Here is a 25,073-nt window from a genome sequence, read left to right as displayed (position 1 = left end):
AAAATAGAGATTTAATGAGTGTACAAAGGAGAAAAAGAACCTGAACAGCAGTAAGGTGGGACATGCTGTGCACCAAAAATGAGGGTTCAAATTGCAAAATGTGAGAAAATGGAAAAGGCAGGCAAGCCCCAGCACGCCCCTCCTGTCTTTCTTTCTGGGCTTCCTCCTGCCCTGTGGTGTGGCTCTGGGTGGCGAGCTCTTTGTCCTGCGGATTTGCCTCTCTCAGGAGCTGCCAAGATCCCCTGTGCCTGACTAAGCAGCTGGAGAGGGCCTGGAGCTGTGTGTCTCCAGGACCTGTACAGGGCTGGAGTTGAACTGGAGAGCTCTGGATTGCCCTCCGGAAGGGTTTCCTTCTCCGTTGCAGTCCAGCAAAGCTGTGGGCCCAGCCTTCTGGTTGGGCTTGTCAGTTAGGAAGGTCGTAAATGCTTCCCGGTGTAACCCCCTCTGCGAAATGAGGGCCCTTGCCAGGCATCTTGGGGAAATGGTGGCCGAGGCAGAGCTCTGAACAAGCTCTCCAGGTCTCTCACTGTACCCTTGTTGCCCTTCTCTTGCTGCCTGAAACACCCGACTGCCATCCATCCTCAGTGCCTGCAAAAGTCAAGGCAGAGACCCACCAGAGCCAACCTGCCCCCCCAGAGCACTGCAGTCTGCCTCCTCCACACAAGCCAGCCAGGTGGGGTGAGCAGATAACCAACAAGGAACCTGGCAAGGCAGTGTTGTGTTTTAGCTCCAGCTGCAGGAACCACACACAAACTGCCCACAGTTTCTTAGAGAGCTCGTCTGTGGTGCTGCCTTGAGCACATCCCACCACCTTCCCCTGGGGACACACGGCCCTGAGGTGCTGATGCTGAGGGTCCCGGCTGGGCAGCACTGCCTGACAGAGATTCCTTGGGAATAGCCATGGGAACAACGAGATCTTCCTGGAAAGTGAGCCACCTCACCACTGCCCTGGGCAGCCCTACCAGAAGGGAAAGAGAAAGGCTTTCAGGTATGCTGGGACTCAGGTTTGTCTTGATTGTTCTCCTGTGAAATAGAGAGTGTGAAAGCAACCCATCCTGGTAGGTGAGGGGCTCAGAGGGTGCTTGTGTTGGGTGAACAGACCCAGCGAAGGGGCCTCATCCATCCAGCCCTCCCAGGGCAAGGCATCGTGCCATGCTCCCCGTCATCTGCCAGCAGGATGGACTTGGGGCCGGGCAGCAGGCCAAGGCAATACAAACTTCCTAGCCCTCCAGCCACGCAGGGCTTGTCACCATGAAGAGGTCTCATCACTGTCCAGACTCTGCTTCCCTGCCAAGGGTCCCAGCACCATCCTGTCCCAGCACAGAGCAGGGTGTGAGGACGGCCCCACAGAGTCCACAGGGCTTGTGCGGACAGCAATGGCATCCTGCCCTTCGGCCTGAGCAGGCCCTTTGGCCCTACATGACAGGGCCACTGTCAGCAGACGAAGCTGCTCCCTTGCGTCGCGGGGTTTTATGTTCTTTCAGCCCATCTGCATGCTTTGCTTGCTTTGCTGGTGAGTGATGTACTTTAGAGCAAATTTTCTTCCCGGTGTGTGCAGGGGGCACATCTCCCCCTCAGGGGGATGCTGCAGAGATCACACAGCGGGACCTGACGTGGTTACTTTGCACATCTCCTGCCTCTGAGGCAAGATCTGTCCTTAGATCACCATTGGCAAATTTTGTCCTGTTTTTCCTTAAAGCAGTGACAAGATTTCTTTTGCCCTGGGTAGCCTGTTTGAGTATTTGAATACCCTTTAATTTAGAAAATCCTCCTAAATATCTAACCTAACTCAAAAAATCTAATTGTTTACTCTATCAATAAATTAGCCTGGTTTCTGCTGGTCTCTGACAAAAATAGGATTAAAAATATGGTTGACTGTCTTCTTTTCTGTACTACAGAAGTTTCTGTGTTTCAGTTCAGTCTTTTTCTTTTCTAGTTTAAACAAACTCAGTTATTCAACACTTCCTTGTGGGTCGTGTTTTCCCAACTTTTAATCGTGTTACCATTTTCACTCCTTCCATTTAGCTCACACCTTCCTAGAGCCTGAACTCTAGCCAAGACCTTGCTAACACCAAGTGGAGTGGAATAATTTCCTCCTGTCTGACGGATCTCACCGCCCTCCTGTATCTGTGACTCAGAATGACAGTCACAGTTTTGGCAAGGGGATACTCAGCCATCGTTAGCTACATCTCCTGCCCTGGCATACACTTACACCACCTCCCCATTTTTTTTTTTTTTGTACATTTTTTCTCCAGCTACTGAGTGCAGCATTTTACTGAATTTCATATGGTGATTCCATATGGCTAACATGCCCAAATCATGCTGCGTTGTTTCTTTCCTCTAAAGCAGATGCTTCTACCAGCTCAGTGTCATCAACACATTTTGGTTGCCTTCTCTGTCCTATTATCCAGGCTGCTATCAAAAACATGAATATTTTGGGTTCCCCTGAGATGGACAGCAAACCGCTGACAGCTACTTTGAGTTCAACCCTTCAGCCCATCATGAAAGGATCCTATTTCCCAGTACCCTCATATCTCTTGAGGAGCTCTATCAGAAACCTTACTGAAGTCTAAATATGCCACATTAGCTGCTTCTCTCTTATTCCCTGGAGCATCTTCCTGTCAGGGAGGAAATGAGATTGGTTTGATAGGATCTTCCTCTGACAGATCCATGTTAGCTGCTCCTTATCATTTCACTATCCCCTAGCTAAGTACAAACTGGTTAAGAATTTTTGCTCGCAGCTTTCTGTGTGTTCAAGTTGGGCTGGCTGGCCTGTAATCCTCCAAGTCTCTAATTCCCCAAGTCTCTCTTTTTCACATTTAAGTTGCTGGCACCACAGCCTGGTGGGACTGGGGGTGGAGGTGTCCCACCTAGCTTGGGGAGCTCTTTGTAAATGCCCTAGTGGTGGGCAGCCTGCTGCCCCACACGGCGGGACTGCTGAGAATTCAGTCCAGAGTCTGGATCATACTGATGTAAATAAGATACATCTCACCCAGGTGATTGAAATAGAGAGAACTAATGAAACAACCCTGCTAATGATGCCTCACATGAGTTCCCTTCCCTTGGAGACTTACAGGAGGCACTGGCTGGTGTTAAGCAACCACCTGCCTTCAGTGGTTGCACATTACCTCTTTGTGTACAAGCCTTTCGCCACAAGAAGGTCATAGAGGACATAGATGGACCTCGTGAAAGGCAAGGTGCCAGCACTACACAGTTCCTCAGATATTAGCATTTCTTCTTAAAACAATAGAGTGGAGTGACCTGCAAGTGTATCACATCCTGGTTGCTGTGTGCCAGTGGCTGGTGTGCTGAGCAGTGTGGTGGAGGAGATTGCTGATGCCCTCTCAGAGGAGAGGGAGAGGCAGAGAGGACTGTGTACTGGTGTTGAAATCTGAATTCATCCAGGTGGTTCACAATGAAAATGCTAAGGGAAAAAAAAAAAAAAAAAAGGAAAAATATGCATTTTCCTGCCATCATCCCAATTTTTCAGGATTTTTCAGTGTTTGGTCCATCTTTGCTGTTTCATGGACACCACTGCAGCCGCAGACATGGATCTGGCTGGATCATGCAGGGCCATCCCCAGGCAGACTGAAGATGCAGCAAAATGACAAGTGCTCTTAGCTCATCACAGCATCAGAGAGCCTGGGCTCTCCTTGCTCTGTTTCAAAGAGAAGAAACATGGATAAACAGTTTTATTTGTAGCAGTCTGCCTAGTAAAAGATGCTTCTCTTGGTTGTTGGAGTATTTTCCAGGATGAAGCTGCAGAGGGAGAACTGGTGGACAAGCTCTGCAGTCTCTGGACATCATTCTCTCTCCTACCTAGGGGAAGAAAAAATTGGAAGAATTCCTGATTTGCCATCACAAAGATTGCACAAAGTCTCTGTCTATGGGGTCTAAATCCTCAAGTCTCATCAGTGACAGCCTCCCTGTGGCTGAGCCAAGAAGGGTTTTCTAGCAGTCTGAGCAAACTCAGGGCCATTGCCTCTCTTCACACAAATACGTAATTTATTCCAGGACGGTAATATAGCACATCTCTCCTGCCTGGATAAATGGTCATTTTCAGGCTTTGTGACAGAAGGAGAATGGAAGTGAGATAGAGCAATTTTAGGATAATGCTTGGAAAATGTCCCTGACAGTGGGGGCACAGGAGACTGGAAGGTGTGCAGTGGGGCTGTGCTGCCCAGCTGGGCTTCTGCAGAGGCTCCACCCAGCCCCTTTGCTTTCCCTGCATCTCAGGCAGAATTTGAAGCAAAATGTGGGTTTGAGGGGGTGCCCAGAGCTAGGGGGGAGGTGTCAAACTGGATCTATCCCTGCATGTCAGTGCCCCAGCATGCAGCTCCACTGTGCTGAAGCCAAGTCCAGACCCAGGCAGTGTGACCTTGTCCCCAGAGGAGACGCCTCTTGCTGACACTGTCATGGGACAAAGGGGTTCTTTGGGTATTGGATGATAAAATGACAACAGACCATGGACTAAGTCTGATGGATTTTATTCTAACTACATACAGCGAGTACCAGTATAATTAAGCCTGAGCAGAATGTGAGCAATCTAAGCATAAGCAAAAGGAAAAGGGAAAAGCCACCAGGCACAATACCATTAACAATTAATCTTACCTGCTGATGAGCCAGAGTCAGGAAAGCTGCTGACCTCTCCTGTTCTCTGCCATGATGTTAGACATCCCCTTCACCAGGCAGCACTGCTGGACCAGCCAGCGAGAACTACCCCGAACTGGTGTTGGGCACTCTTTTGGTGGGATTGACACTCTGTGGCTACCGCATGCTGAATAGGATGGCATGAGACACACCTTTTATACAAAGGCCTGAGAATGAAGCTGGGCATGTTTTGGGTAGCAGGTGATCCATGAATCTGATAGTCTTTTGATGTCCTTGAGGAGACATTGTTTACGTTAACATTTTTCAGACCGTCACACAATCGATCTCAGGTTCCTTTACATAAGCTGGTTATGTAAACACGTGGTGCATCTCGCCACAGGCATCCTGCAGGGAGTGCCCAGTGCTGGCCTGGCTGCTCTGGGGCCAGCTCACCGTGGGGCTGAGGCACCCTCCCACCCCTTTCCTTGCCCTGTGCCTTGATTTCTCCCTGGCACCAGCCCTCAGGCGCCCTCCCTCTGCGCTCTGCTCCAGCCTGTCCCACCCCGGTGAGCACAGTGATGCCAGGAAGCAGAGAAATGCATGTGTTACACAAGCCAAGCATTTAAGGGCTTTACACGTGAGGGTGGATTTTCCTCCCTCTCCTGGGAGCATAATAGGAGATGTGTGCGCAATGAGACTTTCAAAAGGCAGCAGAAAGGACAGCGGTGAGAGCTGGCTGTAACACTGCTCTGAGCTCAAGCCCATAGCTGTGCTTGACATTGCATGACCCCACCAGCAAAGACATCCAGGACTGGAAACAAGACAGTCAGATGGAGGAGAAGTTTTGGAAGGATCATTGTATGCTCCTCAACAAGGATGAAGAAAATGAGCTGGTAAGGACTGGGGGACTGTGGTGGGGTTAGGTTTCTTTGAGTACCTCTTTTCCCACATGCTTCTTTTGGATATGCCTCTGCTTCTTCAGTTTCACACACCATTTGGGCACTGTCTCTTCAACACAGCCTTGGTGAAGGCAAAACCCTGTATCAGTCCTTGCTGACTTTGATTTTGGCCAAGTAAGGACCAAGGAACACAATACTTCAGTCCAGAGGCATGGAACATGGAAGAGACCTCTTTGCCCACCAGAAGTCATCTGGCCACAGAGCAGTGTCCCTTTCCCCCCTCTTTATTCTGTTGTCTTTTCCACCCTAACTGTGATGATCTCTGCTTATAGGTACCCTTCCCATATCATCATGTCACCAGAAAGCAAGTCACAGAGAAGGTGCTTACAAATGAGCTTTATCCTCACTCCTTCTCTGGAGCAGCAATTAAATCTCTTCTGCCGTGCAGGGTCTCTGCTGCTTAGCAGGTCTAGGAAAATTGGGCAGATGACCGAAGTTTACCACAATTCTCATGAGAGGAATCCTTTTATGTCTTTTATGGCAGCATTTCCGGAGCAAAAGTTTGTCCTTATGGGCTTTTAATTAATAGTAATTGAATCTACGTCATATTTTTGATTGTTACTGATTACTGACTATTGATCATTGATTATGTGCAGCAGCCTGGAAGGGCTGCACTAAGGGACTGCTTTGCAAATGCAAGGAGTTGGAAACTCTTCCTCTCCTTGCTAATGAGGACTGATTAAACAGAGTCAGATGAGCGTGGTAGTAAGGCCTTTTCCCCCAGCCATCTGTGCAGGGAACAGCTGGAATACAGGTGCTCTCTGTGCATGAGGTGGGCACAGAAGTAGATGCCTCTGCACAGGTGTAAAATATAGCCCTGTATGTGCTAGGGATGCATATGTGCTACGTGCACTGGAAGCACAAAAGTGAGCTTTTCCCACGATGGGATCCTCTGTCCTCTGCAAGCAGATGGCCACTAGCAGGTGCTTCCCAGCATCTCCTCAGTGTCATTGCCCAGCCTTGTGGACTGAGAAAGTGCCTGCACCATGACAATGCAGGCACTCAGGGTAGGCACAGGTGGGGGAGATGCTGCCCTGCACACCTGCACCTCAGCATCAGGTTTGCCCACAGGGCTACTAATAGTGGTGGGGCTTCAGCACTGCTGGCTGCCTCTGGTAAGTCCCTGCTGAGCTTTGCCTGCTGCTTGTACAGCTCGTAAGAGCTTGTTTTAGAGCAGGGAGCTCAGGCTGGATTTAGCACGAAATCAAAAGTGTGCCCCGGTAGACAGGTAAGGATTCAGCAAGTGATCCTCTGTGTCATGGATAGCTACAGGCAGTGTCTTTCAGGGTGTCACTAGCTGGTGTGGGGAGGTGGCTCTCCAAGCATGCATACTATGAGCCTAGGAAGCAGTGGCAATACCAGCTCCCTGATGGGGATGGGTGGCCAGCAAGGGTGGCTGGGGGGGGGGGCTGTTGCCACAAGTAGCCTTTTAGCTAAGAACCAGTGCTCCCAGCTGAGTACCCACCTCCAGGAGATGCCTCCTCCCTCACCCCATCCAGCCTGTGGCTGCAGTCCTGCTGGTAGGGAAGGGCCCTGGCTCTGCCCTGGAGGCTGCTGACACAACATGCCTTGTGCAAGGCTGCCTGGCTTGGGCTGGGCATTGCCTTTTTTAACACGTCCTCTTCCTGTCTTGTTTGCTTCCAGGTGCTGCACTTGGGGACCGTTTCTCAGGCAGGCAGGTGCTGGCTCAGCAGGGCAGTCCTGCAGTGAATGGGGGTTCCCCCAGCTCTGGCTCTTGGCACAACCCTGTGAGCACTGAGCGTGCAGTCTCTGTGCGTTATCATGTTATATGTTCCCTTGCGCCCAACTGGTGCAGGATGGTCCAGCTGTTTCATTGTGTGCTGTGGCTATATCAGGACTGACTGCTCTGCCCCTCTGCTTGGGCTCGTGCCTGGGCTCAACCCCACTCACCATGAGTTTCCCTAGCTATGAACACTGATTTGTCCTCCAACCCCAAAAACGACATCTGTGGTTATTGGCTTAAACTTTGGTGCCCTTCAAAGAAATAATATTTTGCCTGCTGCACCTTTAAAAGCTGCACTGCTATTTTGTAATGGATTTTTCTAGCTGGTACAAGGGCTGCATGATTATCTTTATTTCGGTAGAACTGCATTGATTTCAGCTTAGTTTATGTTGATTATGATCAGAGTTCAGATAAATCAAGTTAATTGCGCACTTAAAACTGAATAGGTGCTTACTCCACTGCTTTTTAATCACTTTAAAATTATACCTGAACTTGAACCTGTGTAATTGTTGGTACAAGCCCTCACCAAGGAGCTCTGCCTTGTTGCGTATTCTATCCTGTAAAGTGCCAGCCTTCCTTCTGTCATTTCTCTAGTGTGTAATTCAGATGTGGGACTTCCTCATTTTTATACTTTTTTACATTTTTAAATAACATTTCCCTGCCTCTTCTCAAATGCAGATGCTGTGTCAATAGCAGGTTGTGCTCCCATATCACATTGTGTAATTTAATTGGCAAGCTCCTCTGGAAAACACCCAGACCCTGCCATGTAGCCACACATAGATATAAAGGAACATTTCCTTTTACTCCCTACCTCTGCCTACACCTGCAGTCACCAAATGCCTCCTTGGGGGCAGGTGCCTCATGCTCCAGTGGCCACACAGCATGGGTACAGTTTCATGAGCTCTGGCTTGGGTGTCTCACCCAGGTGATGGTGCAGGGCTCCTCCTGCAGCTTCTTGTCCAGCAGCACCCCAGAGCAGTGAGGGTGATGCTGCAGCTGCTTCCCTGCACCCCTGCCCTTGCCAGCAGCCCTCGGGGATGTTTCTGGGCTTTTTGGGGCAGGGAAGGGAGCCAAGAGATGTCCAGGAAGCACTCTGTGTGGGGAAACAAAGAAGATTGCTGCAGCAGAAAGGGAGACACCTCGCTGAGGCAACGGTTTTATTTCCAGTGGAGACTCCAACACAAAAAAAATAAATAATCTTCTGTTAGGTTTTCACTTCAGCCTGAAACAAACAAAAGCTCTTTTCCCAAATAAGCATTTACACAAATTACACTAGCATGGGTGTCACAGAGGGAGCCCTGTCGTGGGGGCTGCGTGGATTCCTGCTCTGGTGCCTGGGGGCAGGCAGAAAGGGACAGACACTGCTGCTGGTGAGTGAGTGGGGCATACAAAGCCAGAGGGTCCTTATGTACTCATTCTCAAGGTACAGTATGCGTGGTGGAGGGTAACATGCTGGTAGGCACATCCAAGAGGACTCGCCTGGGGCTTGGCCATTTTCCCTCCCCCAGGCAGAGTCTGTTCTGTTCCTCCCCTATGAGGTGGGCTTTGGCACTGAGCTCACGTGGAGACTCACCTGGGTTGCAGGCAGGTGCTGACACTGCAGAAAGACATGTTACTGCGACCGGTCTTGATGGTAAAAGCTCCAGACCAGAGCTAGTTTCTCAGAAATCCTGGGAGAGCTGACATTAGACCACTCCTCTGTCGGCAGCAGCCTGGCATCCTCCTCCTCCTAGCAGCTCTGTGTGCTTAACTATGCCATGTCAATCAGCAAACTCTAATTTCCTAAAATGACCTCAGGCTGCTATGAGGGCCTCAGTCACCAGCGTTTCTTTCCAATAAGCTCGGGCTTTCTGATGAACAAAGGACAAGGTCAAGCTTGTTAACAAAGAGTGCTTTCTCTTTGCTGTACAGGAGATTTTTGGCTACAAAACCCAAGGCTACCGCAAGACCTTGTGCATTACTGGATACATCTTGTCCTGTGGGGCTCTGCTGCTGCTGTTCTACTGGAAGCCGGAATGGGACGTGTGGGCAAACTGCATCCCCTGCAGCTTGGAAGAGGCGGACATAGTTCTGCTCAGAACCACCGTATGTTCACCCTCATGCCTTACTGCTGTTTGCAGAGCCTTTTGTTTTCCCAAATTGGGCAGCTTGTTGTTCTGTGCCTGCATGATGCAGCAGGCTAATAACGCTCTCCACGTTTGGAAGTGTAGGGGCAGGGATGAGTGAAGCTTCAGTGCAGCTCTGCCTCTTCCCATCCTCTGTGTACAAGAGGTAGAGCTAACTGCCTTTGCAGGAGGGACCATCCTGCTAGTAACCTTTTTGCTTTGAAGTTATCAGAGAATGTTGAGGAGATAGCTTTTGGAGAGCTAGATTTTAGGCATTAGTTGTATTCTGGGACTCCATCACTGTGAAGTAAAACCTAACACAATTCTATCAGAGCAAATACTTAAAACACTTAATGGCCAATATTGCAATGATGTCCCTAATATAAATACACTCAAACCACTAAAAGAGTAATCTACTGCTTATTGTAACTAGTTAGATGAGACTAAAGTGATTAAAGGACAATTCAGTCTGACAAGTGCATCTGTAACAGTAAAGCTGAGTTGCTTTTGGCTGTGGATGTAACACAAGTAACACAGCATTATAGGAGATCTGCAGAGCACAGTAGCTGGTGCTGAGGATTCAATGTCCACACTAAAAATATTTCAGAAAGCTTTTGCTTCTAGCTAGCTCTAGTCTGGTCCATAGTTTGAATATCCACCCAGTAACTATTGAAGCACATCTGGCTTGGTTTCATCTTCTCTGAAATTCCTCCAAAGCATGAATCACAGCAAATGGATATGACTGTGTGATTGACTTCAAAATGCTTTACTGATCAGTGCTAAAGCACCAGTACCCAGCATCCCTGTTGCTATGGGCTTACATTTGCTATGACTGCAATGATGCCACAGTGCTGCTGGTCTCTGGGAATCTCATATGTACTTCTCAGAGTCAGGAAACGTTATCTCAGGCAACATTTGGGGTTGTCAGTAAACTGGGCTCTATTTCTCTAGGATGAGTTTCAGAGATACACCCGGAAGAAGGTGACCTGGATTGATTTGTCTGCATTGGCACTGCCTGATGGCAGTACTTCAGAATGTCCTCTCGTAGCTGACAAAGACTCTGTTATAAACAGAGCTGTAAAGAAGCCACAATTAAAGGTAAGAAGAAACATGGCAAGAAGATGATGGGTGAACTAATGAGTCAAGGCACCTGGAGGCTCCCCAAAATGCTCTGTCAGCATCTTCCTGCAAGTCCTGTTTTCATAAGCTGAAGCTTTCTCCTAAGACAAGGGGAACTGTTTCTGTAACATAGTGAGGTGGTTTTCCCTGAAAGTCAAAAGGAATTTCTGCTGTTTGATCTTGCAGGTGAGATGTATACAGGTGCAGAAAATCCGTTACATTTGGGACTTTTCTGTAAAACAGTTCAAGAAAGTTGGGTGAGTGTCAGCAACCTGTTATCAAATCCTTTGTAGTAAGGGAGTCCCCTTTGTGAACTCTCTTCTGTTCACCCAGATCATTAGAAGACAGCAATACGTGTCACAGCATACACCACAAGTTCGGAGCTGGCCTGACAAGGGAAGACCAGAAGATCAGGTACAGTCTCCATATGCGTTGATACCTGAGCTAATTATGACCGTATGACCCATTAATTCTCTATATTAATTTCACGTGAGGTTTTGCTACTCACCGTAGTAGTAAGGCAGTGCGAACTGCATGGGTGGCATTCAGGAAGGTGCAAAATCATTATCCCCCACACCTTACTGAGCTTTTTGTGTTCTTAGTGATGCCAAAGTAAGTCTGGGGAAAACACCACCAGTTCCAGCTTGGGTTCAGGGCACAGCAAGCCTTGACTGGCTTACCTTGCCAGCATCTCCTTAAAAGCCCTCCAGAGAGTTCATCATGGGGCTTAGCAGCAAACTTGACAATCTTTTCAACAAGGAAATACCAAACTTCTGCCTCTGGGTAAAATCCTCTCAGATACAATAGCTTCTTGACAGATTTATTTGTCCTGCTCAGCCAACTGTGTCCCCAGGAGTTACCTGTTTAGATAATTGTTAATGTTATTTGGGCACACAGCTTTCTGCATGAAGTCTTACCTGTGTGACTAAGCTACGATGTGGGGAACTCTTCTCTCCCTTCCTACAGGCAGCTGGTGTGTGGGCCTAATGCCATTGAAGTTGAAATTCGCCCCATTTGGAAGCTGCTTTTTAAAGAGGTCAGTAAGTCTGACTGGAGTTGGGTAGGACAGGTATGAAGTGGTTTTGAGACCTTGCCTGGGCACTCTGGGATGGAGCAGTTGATGCTTCATAGGCATGAGACAGGAAAGTTGGTGAACCTCCTTTATACTACATTTGGACTACTAAAAGATAAAACATAAGAAATTCTGCTGCTGGGCTTGTGGCCTCCACAGCAGTGTAAATCATGAGTGTGCTTAAAACGTGCAAAATTCTTGTAATTTTATTCACCTAGCAACTTCCTTTTCTCCTATGGCATAGAGGCAAGGCACATGTTTCCTGGGTCAGTAAGGACATACTGCAGGACTACCTTTCCTCCACAGAAGAGAAAACTAACTCATCTTGTGAATAAGAGGAGAGACATGTGGATGGTTACTGGCTGAGTTTACATACAGAAATGGTGGACGTATATTTTTTCCAACCTGCATGCAAAGGCTTTGCATACAGGATATCATGCTATCAGCGTTCACGTTAATGGACTATGGATACAACGTCAGTATTTCTAAAATAGAAAAGAGCTATGAGTGATGCGGGGCTCCAAGCTAGGATGTGTCAGCACATTTCTGAACTTTAAGAGGAGTTTTTTGAAACCCCACAAAATACATTAAGAAGCTCCAGGGCCCCTGAAATTGGTTGGATTTCATATCACCAACTTTTCAGTGCCCTCTGGAGATAGTCTTGAAGAGAACTCCAGTGTAGCACTCTAAAAAAGTTTATTTAATCTGAACTTTGCACTTCCATTCAAGTCGGAAGCTTCGTGATTGAAATATTGATGGTGGTGCCTGAAGGCAGAGTGGTCCTTGTAAGCTGGTGGTATTTCAGTCCAGATACAGCATCAGTGGTTGAAGACTGGCATCCTGATTTAGTGTCTGGCTCTTTGTCCTAGTGAATGTTGAAGAGTGCATTAAATTTTCATCGAGGGACCAAATTTGTCAGATGAATAATTCAGTTCTAATCCTTATGCAGACAGCTCTTTCGGTGGCTATTTTAGTTATATCAGTTCTACAGAGAAGTCTGTCACTCCTTCAGACACACCGCATAGTGGGCAATTCTATGAAAAATTTAATCTAACTCTTTTGTTGTTAGTTAGATACCACAATAACCACAATTATATTCTGAGCTGAATTTCAGTGGGGCTTGTTGCCTGGTTTAGCATAATGCATTCAAGTGAATGACTAGAATGTCAGAATGCAGAGTAGCCAAAAGTATGAAAGTGAGAGAAAATCAAGCCTCCAATTTAGCTGTAGTCTGAGACTGATAGCCCCACAGACCCTTATTTTTTCTGAGATTTTTCTTCTTGTAAATAAATATATCCACACTGACATTCTTACATCACAATGTGTTAAAGGCAATTACTGCAGTTCAGTCTTCTTCCCTCTTTCTCCCATCTGTGTAGAGATTACTTAGAATCAGCAATGTTAAGGTCACCTTTGTTAGACGGCTACAGTGAGAAACCAACTGACTAAAAGTCCCTTAAGTCTGACTTTAAGTTGCCATCCTAGTTGCTGCTGCACAGTTACTGGTGAGCAACAGCTTTTAATTACAAATACCATGAGTTACATGTAAGCTGGTAAACTCAGAGATGGGGGCTATTAATGCTCTAAAACAACCATGAAAGCATTGTCTTGTGATGGCAAAACAATCCTTCAAGTTGGTGTTGAAGACTCCTAGACATAGTAATGAAATGTTCTCCCTTCTTCCTACACCCCGTCTCTGCTGCCCAGTGTTACGTCCATCCCCTGACAGCTGTTACATTTATGTTTGCAGATTTTAAACCCCTTCTATGTATTCCAAGCCTTCACCCTCACGCTGTGGCTGTGCCAAGGCTACATTGAATATTCGGTGGCTATCATAATCCTGTCGATCATTTCTGTTGGCCTAACTGTGTATGACCTCCGACAGGTGAGTGCCATGCAGCCTGATAGCAACTTCATCACAGCCACAATAAGTAGCTATTTCTGTGCTCCTTCTGGTTATTTGTTACATGTATTACTCTGTATTCTGATGTATTGCTGCAGATTTGTTACTACAGAAGAGTAAAAGGTTCAGACGCGGTGGTCTTGATCTTCCCAAGAATTAAAGAGGATTCAAGTCCTGACACGTGGGGTTCATAGGATTTTAAGAGGGTGGACTGTACCCATGAGTCTGGTTCCTACTGTAATTTCAGGAGACTTGACTTCCCTTAAGGTCCGCTGAATAGTGGGTCTTAACAGCAAAAAGAAGCATGACTTTTTTTTTAAATTCTCAAATTTGTTCAATACTTCTGTCACAAATACTGCTCCTTAGAAGCATTTTCTAGTAGTCTCAGCTCATTCACCTTTTGACCTAAAGCACTCATGTGATGGCTGGAATCTTCAGCCTCTGTGGCAGAGGAACATAGATCAAGGTGAGCCTTACACAGTGGCTGCAGGCCATTGAGTCTCCGCATTCAGGCAGGTGAGGTGCCTGCTGGAAGGGCAGAACACTCACAGGGCACTTGGAAACTGCTTCCTTAGTCCCTGAGCTCACTTTAAATAAACAAGGAAGGCAAAAATCACATGGTAAAAAGGTGTGATAAGGAAGAAGAGAGAAACTATACAAATGAAAATACAGAAAAAAGGAAAGTGGTAAGAGCAGAAGTCCAGTAGGCAACATTTTAGTTTGTTCTGGACTTTACTTCTTGACAATACAGGGGAATGCATTATTTAAAAGCAGAAAGGAACTGGGGGTTCCTGAGTCCTGGTGAATGTTTTGTTAATCTGCAGGAAGAATGCAGAGGTTACAGGACAGTGCTGAGGAGCGCAGCTCCCATGGACGGAGTGACATGGTGGAGGTGGTGCTGGGGTGATGGGAAGGCAGCCATGGGGTGCATGGCACTGGAAGTCCTGCTCAAAGCCAGACCGAGCACTTGTGTGCTGCTTCAAAGTCAGGCATAGCTCATGTTGCCTCCAAAGGCACTGCTCAAACCAGACTTCCTGCACTAAATGATTGGTCAGGGGCCAGATTCAGCCCTGGGAACAGCTTCTTGAGCCAGGCATACAGCAGGCTGCTCTGCGAAATGCTGCCCGTGGGAGGTAATGATTTGTCTTTTGAGGAGGAGGCTGAGCTGACCCTTCTTTTCCATGGGCTGCTGGGGCACACAGCATGCTCCTGCATAGCTCCCTGGGCTTGAGGGCCTTTGGGCAGCGTGTGCTCACTGCAGTGCTCTGCTGACACGGCACTCCATGCACCACGCACCCTCTCTGCCAAGGGCATGCTTGTATTGCTGCCTTGTTCCAGTCTCATGCCGGTCTCAGCGAGCGCTTTCTGAATAGCTGGGGCTCTTGCCAGCACAGGTGTGTTGGCCATGAATACCATTTCTGTATCTCAGGCTAAGATCTGTATGTGTCATGTAGGATGAATAGCACTCCCGTGTTGAACAAGCACTTGCATCCCTTTAAGAGTACCTTTATCCCTAAAGCGGTGATGTCGTGCCCTGGTATTGCAGAGCACCAAGAACAGATACGGTCCGTTCAGCTTTTCTTGGCAAGGCCAGTTTTATTGTGCGACTGATAACTTTGGCAGGATGAAATACAATGTTTGGGGCCTCCGGATATTCTTCAAACTGGTTTGACATCCTCACAAGAACAATGCTAATGAAGAAATCCACACTTGGGGATTATTATTTTTTTTTTCCCAATTGCAACTTCTAAATCAAGATAGCACATTCTCTCTAATGGTCTTGCAATGACAGCTGACTTCATCATTATCTCAGGGTACATAATTGTCTGAATTAGATTGCAAAAACACGCAAAGCACAGACACCTAGTCAAATTAGAATTTTTCTTCTTGCAATGGCAGTGTTGTAATGGCACTCTTTACAACTGGGTGGTTTCGTTGGAAGCCTCCTAGCAAGGATAAGACTTGAGCAAAAAGAAGCCCTTTATTAAGGGGCTGCAGGTAACAGTGTTGCAGCTGAGGAGACTTGATCTGTTATGAAGCAGGGGATAGCCCCATGCAAGTCAAGGGAGGTGCAGCAGCATGAGTCAAAGCAAGTTGAAAATTTGGTCCAAGTTCCCACAGCAGCTTGTTCCAGGGTAACTATGAATCAGCATCCTGACTTCTAGAGAGAGATGTGAAAACTCCCCTGGATAACTCAGCAGAGCTCAGTTTCTATGATATTAACATGATCAGTGAATTGTAACATGCTGCTCAGCTTGAGCATTGGTGTTTCAACACTGCTATTGCTTTCCCATCAACAGCAGTCTACTAAGCTGCATGACCTTGTTGAGGAGCATAACAAAGTCCAGGTTACAGTCTGCATGAAGAGTGAAGGTGAGTCATCTGAGTCTCATTTTCCTCACAGGCCTGTGTAATTAACTGATGTGTTGAAATGTATCTGGAATTGCACAGCTCCTCTTGGTTTCCATGGCCGAAACGTGAAGGGCAAGCTGCAGGGAGAATGGGGCAGAGGGAGGTGAGCTGGGAAGGGCAGTGAGATCTGCGGGAACAGCCTATGCGATGCAGTAATGATGCATCTGTGTCATTATCACCGATATCTACAGCATCTGTAATGATACAGGCAAGCCCAGTAATTTATGTTGAGAGTTGGGAACACCTTGGAAAACTTAATTTCCCAAACAAGCAACCAGATAACAACTCTGGCCTTCAGAGATCTGCTTCCCTGCCCTGCTATAGGCTACTTTCACAAACTTGTCAAGTAGCTTGTGAATGAGTCTCGATGAGTCTGGATATATGGCTCCCACCGAGGTACATGCTTCCTTCCCTGTGTCTCAGTTCCTTGCCCATAAAATAGGGGTTATAGTATTTTTGCCTCCCAAAGGTGCTCAGATATGCAATTTCTAGGGTTGATGAGAGATGTAAGGGCCTTAGATAGGTTTTTGAGGTCAGAATTTTGTGGACACTAAGCCAATAAAACTGCAGACACCTACTTGGAGGAAGACGTTCAGACAAAGGCTTACCTTTGTGCTATTGCTTTTCAGCCAGTTTTATTTCTAAAAGGCACTGGTCTTAAATCATGCAGTGTAGAAGTTTTGTGATGTTATGTGTGCTTTGAAACTTGTTTTTTATTGCTCAGAACTTGAGCACAAATGAAGTTCATTTTCATATTATTCTACAGGTTGCAAAGAGCTGGAGTCTCGTTACTTAGTCCCAGGAGATGTGTTTCTTTTAGATGGAAAAAAGCTCTCTCTCCCATGTGATGCCATCCTGATTGATGGGAGCTGCGTTGTGAATGAAGGGATGCTCACAGGTGCAGCCTTAGAGTTTGAAATGTTAACACCCTGTGCAGGTTCTCTGTCAGGGAGATGTCTCTCTGTTCTGACAGAAAATTGTTTACTATTTATTAGAATAGTTTGCAGCAGGAGGTGGGAAAACTGTGGCTTGAATAATTCACAGCTGTCTTGGGCTTTTGAACACTGCCATTGTGTAATATGTATTTCTTATCCACACATACACAAAAGTAGGATTAAAATACTGTCAGGAGCAGAAAGTGAAAATATTCAAACACAATGAATATGTATTTTCTGGCTTTTTGGATTCTGATCTTGCAGTGGCTTGGTTCAAGCAGGCCATGTATGAGCACATGAGTCAGCATTTCAGCAAACACTGAGCCACTGCAAGGCCTGAACTTGGGCCAGGGGTGAAATTTGTCCCAAGCCCATTGACAGTAAATGCTCAGAGAAGCCACAGATGGACTCTGACATGAAAATTGTAATGGCTTGTCACCACAAATCCACATCTGTAAGTACTTAAGCAAGCTGATTAGTCAGGTAAGCTTAAGCACCTAAAGGGTGCTGTTATTTTTTAATATGCACAATCTGATAAGACTCTTAAATCTCCTTTAAGTGAAGCTGCACACTGCTGTTCTCAGGTGAAAGTATTCCAGTTACTAAAACCCCCTTGCCTCTCACGGAGAGTCTGATGCCCTGGAAAACCCACAGCATGGAGGACTACCGGAGACACGTCCTCTTCTGTGGGACTGAAGTCATTCAGACGAAGCCGACTGGCAGAGGGCCAGTGAGAGCTGTGGTGCTGCAAACTGGTATGTCCTCTGTTTTTTGACCAGACTGGGGAAAATGGCTTCCCAAGAGACTGATGGGAGAGCTGGTGTCTCCTTGTAACTCTTGTGGCTCTGCCACACCCAAGCGGTCCTCTCTGCCACCTGATGGCCGAGGCCTGTGCGGTGCCATCCCTTTCTGACAGAGCTGGCTCGCCATGCCACTGCTTTGTCACCGATGCGATGTAAGGCTCATGTCTTCACACAGGGTTCAACACCGCTAAAGGCGACCTGGTGAGATCCATCCTCTACCCCAAGCCCATGAACTTCCAGCTCTACAGAGACGCCTTCAAGTTCATCATAGGCCTCTCCACCATCGGCGTGCTGGGACTGATATATACCGTGTGCGTGTTCACGTACCACCAAGTAAGTACAGGCAGTGCTCCCAGGCTGCACACCAGCTCCGAGGCCACTGGAATATCTTCTGTTTCTGCAGTCAAGTCTGCTGCTGCATGCGGGGACAGGACAGAAAGAAGCAGAATAAATCCATGGTCAGAGCTTGGGGTGCGTTGCTCTGTGGCAGCAGGGACCCCCAGGGGGCTGTTGCCCCCACCTCACTGCCTGTTGCTCTGGCTGCTTGCAGAAGCCGGTGGCAGAAGTAGTGGCTATGGCCCTCCTCCTCCTCACCGTGGCTGTGCCTCCCGCGATCCCCGCTGCCTTGACCACAGGCACTGTTTATGCCCAAAGGAGGCTGAAGAAAAAGAAGATTTTCTGCATCACTCCGCAGAGGATTAATATCTGCGGGCAGATCAACCTTGTTTGCTTTGACAAAGTAAGGCACTTCCTGGGGCACTCAAAGATGCTGGGGGATGCATAGTGGTTATTTTATCTCTTATTTTTATTTCTCCCCAGTCATCTCTCACCTGCCCCCATGCAAACATCCTCTGTGGGTGCCTGTGGGGCAGGGTGACACTGGGGGCATGAGGCTTTCATTACCCTGCCCAGGAAGGAGCCCTGGGTATGTGTCAGGGGAAGAGGTGGGCAGGAAAAGGTAACGGGCATTTATCTCATTTTAGACAGGCACACTGACAGAAGACGGACTGGACCTGTGGGGTGTCCTGCCTTCTGAGGGAGGCTGGTAAGGAAGGATTTCCTTTAGAGGGGACCCATCTCCAGTGCAGAGGTATTGCCCAGCGGTCAGATTGGCAGGGGGGTGGTGGCATGGGATAGGGAGAGACAGCAAAGAACATACAGCAAGAGGTGAGGGACTTGGGGGAGGCAGGGGTTGAAGATCCCTGCCCTCTGCTCAGCTCCTTCCTTGCAAATACAGTGCCTTGTGTAGTGGTGAGCACAGCTGCTAATTCAAGGCAGAAGCCAGCAGCAGTGTGAGTGCTTTTAATTACCCCATGGGGATTTGGAGAATATGCACAGAGCTTTTCAATTATGTCATTCGTAGCATAGTTCAATAAATATTCTTAATCTGTTCAATAAACCTTTCATCCTTTAAGGGTTAGGATAATGCTCCTTCTGTTGAAATGAAGTGTTGCCATCTTCAGTGCCTGTCAAATCTCGCCTACCTTCTGTAAACACTGCAAAAATCCATGAGACCACAGATCAGACCTGCAAAGCTTAGGTGTCCTTACAGACTCCCTCATAGCCCTGGCATGCTCCATCTCAAATCCAAGCCCAAGGAGCACTGAAAGCCTCAAGAGATATCCAGTATGCAAATATTAAACCTGACTATATCCAGAATTATACTATTTAATTCATATTATGAAAATACAATAACAGACTTCAGCTCTGCTGTGCAGCCTGCATATTATGCCAACTCAAAATATTAATCTTTTGCAGTGGCCAGGACAAATCACACACCCATATCTACTTCTGGATTTCATTAGTTGCTGTTAATATATAAGATACCTCAACACCACAGAGATAATCATGCTATAATGAATGATAGGATGAATTCATTGTGGGAGAAAAATCACATTCCCAATACTTCCTCAAAGGATATAGAGAAAATTGCTATCTGATGCAAATTAATGAGAAGAGATTAATAAGTGTCAACCGATAAAATACTCCTCCAGCAGGACCAAACCACAGGCAGATAGCATGGTCCCTTCTTGGTGCCCATCCAGTGCCCCAGGGAGGCCATGCTGAGCAGGAGATGTTGGATGGGCTGGGAGCCCCCCAGGAGGCTGGCAAATGCCAGAGGGATTTCCACCAAGGTAGCCTTGCAGGTAGTGTCTGCTCATGTGGGCAGCAGAGCAAAATTGGACCCATATATCAGAATAAATCCTCATAATAACGAACTCTGTGAGGTGTCAGAACATAAGTCTGTCTCTGCTGACATGTCATATCTATGCCCAGCTGGGAACCAGTGCTGGTGGCTTGCCAGAATGCAAGGAGGAGCTATTGCTGGCTGTGTTGATCTCATTAGTGTATTTACATAATTACTCTTTCTTAAATATTCACATTCTTAAACACATTATAACACTAGCTGTCAGCTAATCTGAATACTGTGAGGCAATGACAGTAAAGGAATTTCATTCCACTTGCAAAATATCCTATTGTATGTTTAATAAGATACAAATGTTTGTTGGTTTTATGTTGTTTAGCATTTTCACGGTGTCTCTCAAGTATTAATTAATTAATAAGCCAATTATGACCAGCCTGAGAACAAGGTATAATTTGCTGGAAACAGAACAGACTCTGATGGCCCAGAGGGATGACAGGTCCTGGGATTCATTGTTCCTTTTAATAGAGCTGCGAGCTGTCTTGCTGCTTGCTTCCAGATGCATTTCACTGTGCCTGTTTTAGAAATGGGATGCTAGTGATGATCAAAGGTAAATAAAAATTATTTAAATTTCTCCTTAACATGTCAGCCTAAATGGTAATGGGCTATGTTCTGGTCTGGCAGACACAGCTTGCCAGCCAGCCAGTTTCTTAGAAGGAAAAAATGTCTGTGAGAAGACTCTGAGAACTAACTTCCATGGCAAAATAGCAGAACCTTCAGCCAGCCCAGCTGCACACATGCTCTGCAGGGCCAGAGAGGGAATAAATCTCAAGGCTTTCCAAAGAAATAAATCAGGACATGGATCTTTAATAGTGTGCCTCAAGTAACTCAATAGAAGTCTGGCTTGCCCATTTTTAAAAACCAAGGTGAGGGACAAGCATCTGGTGTCTATGGGTTTGCAGAACTACCAGTGGAAGTGGAGGCTCTCCAAGGCCATATTGCTAAATGCCTCGGAGGTCTCTGCTGCAAGTTGTTTTCTTTCTGATAGCATCTTCTCTGCTCTAATACCAAACAGCAATTGCTAAGCAGTCCTGTACCAGCCCCTCTGTCTTCCCTTCTCAGTTAATTTGCATCAAGCTAAACTCATGACAATTAATTGCTGGGGACATTTTAGACTCCTTAGTGCCCCTGAGCTGTTATCAGAAGGAAGGGTAGGACAGTAAGTTGCTTGCTGTTTTGGGGCTCAGCACCACTAATGTAGCAAAGCTGCACCTGTACATGTATGTGCTAGCCGGGGGCTTCTCTGCATCCTTCTTGTTATCAGTCCCACTAACATTCTGCTTTTAACCAGGTTTCAGAAAATTCACGAGTTTCCATCCAGCACTCCTCTGCCCTGGGGACCTGTGTGTGGAGTCATGGCAAGCTGCCATTCCTTGGTGGTTTTGGATAAGAAGATTCAAGGAGATCCACTGGACCTGAAAATGTTTGAGGGCACGCACTGGGTAACGTGACTCGTGTCATCTGCAACCTCCAAAGCACAGCCCCCGGGTCAAGGCCAAGCTCCAAGGCATGTCTGTAGGGGAAACCCTTTCAGTCCTGGTCACAACAGATGGAATTTGCTGTTATCCCTACTAACCTCGTGGCAGATTTGCAGCACTACAACTGTTTTTTTTTTTTTTTTTTTTTTTTTTTTTTGTAGTCCAGCAATCCTTTTACTCAGGGATGCCTGTGTTTGCTCTCTTAATTTGATTTGTAAATGTTGGACTGTAACGAAGCAGAGGGGGAGCCTTGCTGCTGGAAGCCGGGGCTCAGACTGTGCTGCTGGCTACACACAGAGCACAGGCCAGCCGAGGAAGCATGAGGGCAGGTTTCTGTGCCCTTGTGCTGAGGGCTGTTCTCTCTGATTAGCAAAGGGACATCCCTATGGAGAAGCCAGGGCTGGAGCCTAAGGCTGAATGAACAGCAAGACTGAGACAGCTGGGGAGGGGGTGAGAGGCTGAGCCTTGGGGCGCACCTGCAGCGCTGGGGAGGGTTGTGCTATGGGGGCAGGGATGGAAAGGTGCTGCTTCTCCCCATCCCAGCCTGGAAGGGCTCTGGGGTCACTGCAGTTAACTGCCCCATCATCTCTTCTCCTTCAAGCTTTTCCTCAGGAGACTCTAATCAATAAATAAAACAGATGCAGCTCTCGCAGAAGCACTGTGGGAAGGCATCGGGCTGGTGGAAGGACAAGCAGCAGCAGAGCTCTGCTCCAACAACAGCAGAAGGGGACAATGAGGGGGAATCAGCCTTGGCAGTACACAAAGTAGCTAAGATGGAGGGCTAAAGCATCCTACACCTAAAACTGCCACTCTGTTTCTGCACAGAACATCAGTGAGAGTCTTTTAAAGCAGGAGGCTGGAAGATAAAACCAGCTAGATAGGGATTAGTTCTCTTTTCTTTTTGTTGCTATGACATTAAATTTCTGTGGGACTTCGATTTAGAGAAAACAAAATTTGACACAGGTTTTTTGCTCTCATCAGGTCTAAAGATGCAGTGCCCTGTAGGCTTCTGCTAAGGACAGGACTGCAGGGAGGTTGTCAGTGATGATGGATAGAAAGACCTCATAGATTACAACAAAACACTGTGGCAGCTGGGTGCCAACAGCAAAGGGGAAACATGCTGTCATGTGCTGCCATCCCTGTTTTTAACAGACAGGTGTGAAGCCAAAAAATACAAAACAAGGAACATCAGAAATAACTTTTTTTTCTTTTTTTTTTCTTTTTTTTTTTCATGTCCAGGAGATAGAAGAGTCCAACATGTCTCAGGATGGGGCTGGTGCTCTTCACACCTGCATTGTTAGACCGGGGCCAAAGGCCAGCAGCGTGAGTCTGGCTTTCTGGGAATTAATATTCTGTGCTTTCAACATCCAGCTTGTGAAGCTTCTAGTACATGCACTATTTAACTTGGTGACTGGCTGCAATAGGCCTTTTCTCCACTCTTGGTCCTGTGGTGTATCTTTCCTGTGAACAGAGTGCCTGGAAGCTGAGGACCTGAAAAGCAGATTCTGATTAAACTTAGGGAGCTGCCCCGAGCTTCACTTCCAGAAGGGCTCTTGTGCCTAAAACCCTCTCATTTCCAGCTCTGCTACTTACACTAATAACAGATACAGACTTCTGCTTCCTCACCCAATAAAACTGCTGCCATAATGAAGCTTTATGACCAGTCTAAGTGGAGACCATTGTAAAGAAAGCTTGCAATCTAGAAAAATATCTAAAGCACAGCTTTATCTCCAGGAAGAGGCACTTTAAGGTCGAGTCACTGCAGCTAGGAGCATGGACAAGTCTGCTGCTAATGGCTGTGCAAGCCCACTGACAGATTCACCAGCCTCACCCCAAAGTATGGTGTTGTTTGCTTCACCCCATCTCTTGAAAATCCAGGCAGGAGCCCCATATTTTTATGGCTGAAAATTGTTACGTTTCCAGCCTGTACATTAACCCAGACAGCTTCTTCCCAACAGAAGGGGGGTGATTTCTGTTAGCAGTACCACAAAGACAGTGCTGTGGCAACATGGAAAACAATCTTATTTCTAGCATTGCTCTGTTCCCTTGGTAATGTCACTCTAACATCAATTTTCTGTTCCTCTGTCTGTAACTCCAGGAATATTGCATCAGTATGTGGTTGCTAAGAGAAAACCTGGGACAAAGCCCAGAAAACAAGCTGAATATTAAGAAAAACACTGAGGTTCATGGGAAGTGTGCTAGGAAGCCACTGTTTTTGAAACTGTGTTTCCTAAACTTGTTATTAGTGATCTGATCCTATAGCCAGAAAATACTAAAACTGTCTCCTATCAATAATAAATCACCTAAGCCAGAAAGGCTCAAATGAGCTGAAGCTCAGGATGGATTTGCTCTGTGTAATCTATGAATCAACCCCCTAAGTAACATCTCCCTTTTCTGACCTCTTCCAGGCTCCTGTGGAAGGAATAGCAATCCTACATCAATTCCCATTTTCCTCTGGATTGCAGAGGATGTCTGTTGTTTCACAGAAGATTGGAGAGGAACAGTATGACCTGTACATGAAAGGAGCACCAGAAATAGTGTCCAGTTTATGCAGACAAGAAACCGGTATAGATGTGGGGAAGGGCACCTTTACAGTCTTTGGACTTAATCCAAACCAGAGCTTGTGTTAGCAAGGTTTGCAGCACTCACTCTGCTACTACATATGTACAGTTCATCCCAGAAACAAGCCTGGGGTCAGTACAGAAGCTAAATATCATTAGTTAACTATACAAATAAGCTTGTTTGTGAATTAGGATGCACAGAGCCCAGCAGCTAGTGAGATGCACAGCCTGCGGTTCAGCTGCTATACATCACCCAGCTGACAGGCATCAGCTGAAGATACAGCTTGTAAATAACGTTGGTATGTCAAAATACCCAGAGAAGGTGTGGGATGGTGGTAATTGCATGTGTCACAGCCACTCTGATGTGCTGCATGAGTCCTTAAATTTTCTGTTAATTTATTGACCTGTAAATTCAGCATCGAGTTATTGACCCAGCTTACAAAGGCTTTAAATCTTGGCAATGGGAAACTTGCTGTGGACATGCAAATTATCGTTATTAAGGATAATTGCTATTAACACTCAAGCCAGGACTTCTGTCCTCCCTCTGCAAGTAAACACAGGCTTTTCTTTTGTGTGTGTGAGACCAATATTATAGGCTTGTTCTCCAATTTGCCTGCAAACTTAAAACTCGGGTCATATTCACTGAATACTTTGGAAGGGTGCCAACCAGTGGTCTGCATCTCTGTTGTTTGTTATTTGAGATGGCAATGACCTGAAAACAGGTGAAAATGGTTTAGAGGGACAATGGAAAATCTTGATTTAAAGCTATGTAATTTCCAATGACACAAACCTCCAAACAATTTAGCATCAGCAGAAAAGATATCTTAAAAAACAGTTCCACTTTCTCAGGTTTCCAAATAGCTCCTCTCCTCCTGTCTTGATTGTTCTTGTATTGATTACAGCTTAATAAATAATTAGGTACCATGCTGTAAAGCTGTGATTGCAGTATGTAGTGATTACAAAATACCGTGAAGTTAAAAGGAACTCTGCTTTTAGATTTTTTTTTATTTTTATTTTTATTTTTTTAGAATTTTGGAGAAATTTCCCACTAAGGCATTAACATAAAATCAACTCCCTGAGCAGTACTCAGCATGTATGCTGTAAAGCTCAGGTCAGAATGATGTAATCAGTCCTTTTATCTCTGCCCAGTAATGCATCATACCTACCTGCACCTTAACATTCATTTAAG

At 46.6% G+C, this 25,073-nt stretch overlaps 1 protein-coding gene across 2 annotated transcripts in view; it reads left to right on the top strand.

Annotated features, from left to right (window-relative positions):
- Positions 1 to 5,119: 5,119 nt before the first annotated feature.
- Positions 5,120 to 25,073, top strand: part of ATP13A5 (ATPase 13A5) — a 32,160-nt gene continuing 12,206 nt past the window's right edge. Inside the window, exons 1-16 of one of the 2 annotated variants that reach the window (XM_072042211.1) lie at positions 5,121 to 5,483; positions 9,205 to 9,378; positions 10,350 to 10,496; positions 10,704 to 10,774; positions 10,851 to 10,931; positions 11,484 to 11,553; positions 13,340 to 13,474; positions 15,793 to 15,865; positions 16,671 to 16,802; positions 17,424 to 17,594; positions 17,818 to 17,975; positions 18,193 to 18,381; positions 18,626 to 18,687; positions 21,137 to 21,287; positions 22,563 to 22,646; positions 23,732 to 23,888. In XM_072042211.1, the coding sequence (XP_071898312.1) occupies positions 5,421 to 5,483; positions 9,205 to 9,378; positions 10,350 to 10,496; positions 10,704 to 10,774; positions 10,851 to 10,931; positions 11,484 to 11,553; positions 13,340 to 13,474; positions 15,793 to 15,865; positions 16,671 to 16,802; positions 17,424 to 17,594; positions 17,818 to 17,975; positions 18,193 to 18,381; positions 18,626 to 18,687; positions 21,137 to 21,287; positions 22,563 to 22,646; positions 23,732 to 23,888 (1,918 nt within the window). In that variant the 5' untranslated portion in view covers positions 5,121 to 5,420. Of the gene's footprint in view, positions 5,484 to 9,204; positions 9,379 to 10,349; positions 10,497 to 10,703; positions 10,775 to 10,850; positions 10,932 to 11,483; positions 11,554 to 13,339; positions 13,475 to 15,792; positions 15,866 to 16,670; positions 16,803 to 17,423; positions 17,595 to 17,817; positions 17,976 to 18,192; positions 18,382 to 18,625; positions 18,688 to 21,136; positions 21,288 to 22,562; positions 22,647 to 23,731; positions 23,889 to 25,073 lie in introns of both variants that reach the window. The other variant, XM_072042212.1, reaches the window with a different exon arrangement.

Source organism: Anas platyrhynchos, chromosome 9 (assembly GCF_047663525.1).
Source record: "Anas platyrhynchos isolate ZD024472 breed Pekin duck chromosome 9, IASCAAS_PekinDuck_T2T, whole genome shotgun sequence".
Taxonomy (NCBI): Eukaryota; Metazoa; Chordata; class Aves; order Anseriformes; family Anatidae; genus Anas; species Anas platyrhynchos.
The sequence above is the reverse complement of the archived record's forward strand: the minus strand, read 5'-3'. Positions and strand labels throughout refer to the sequence as shown.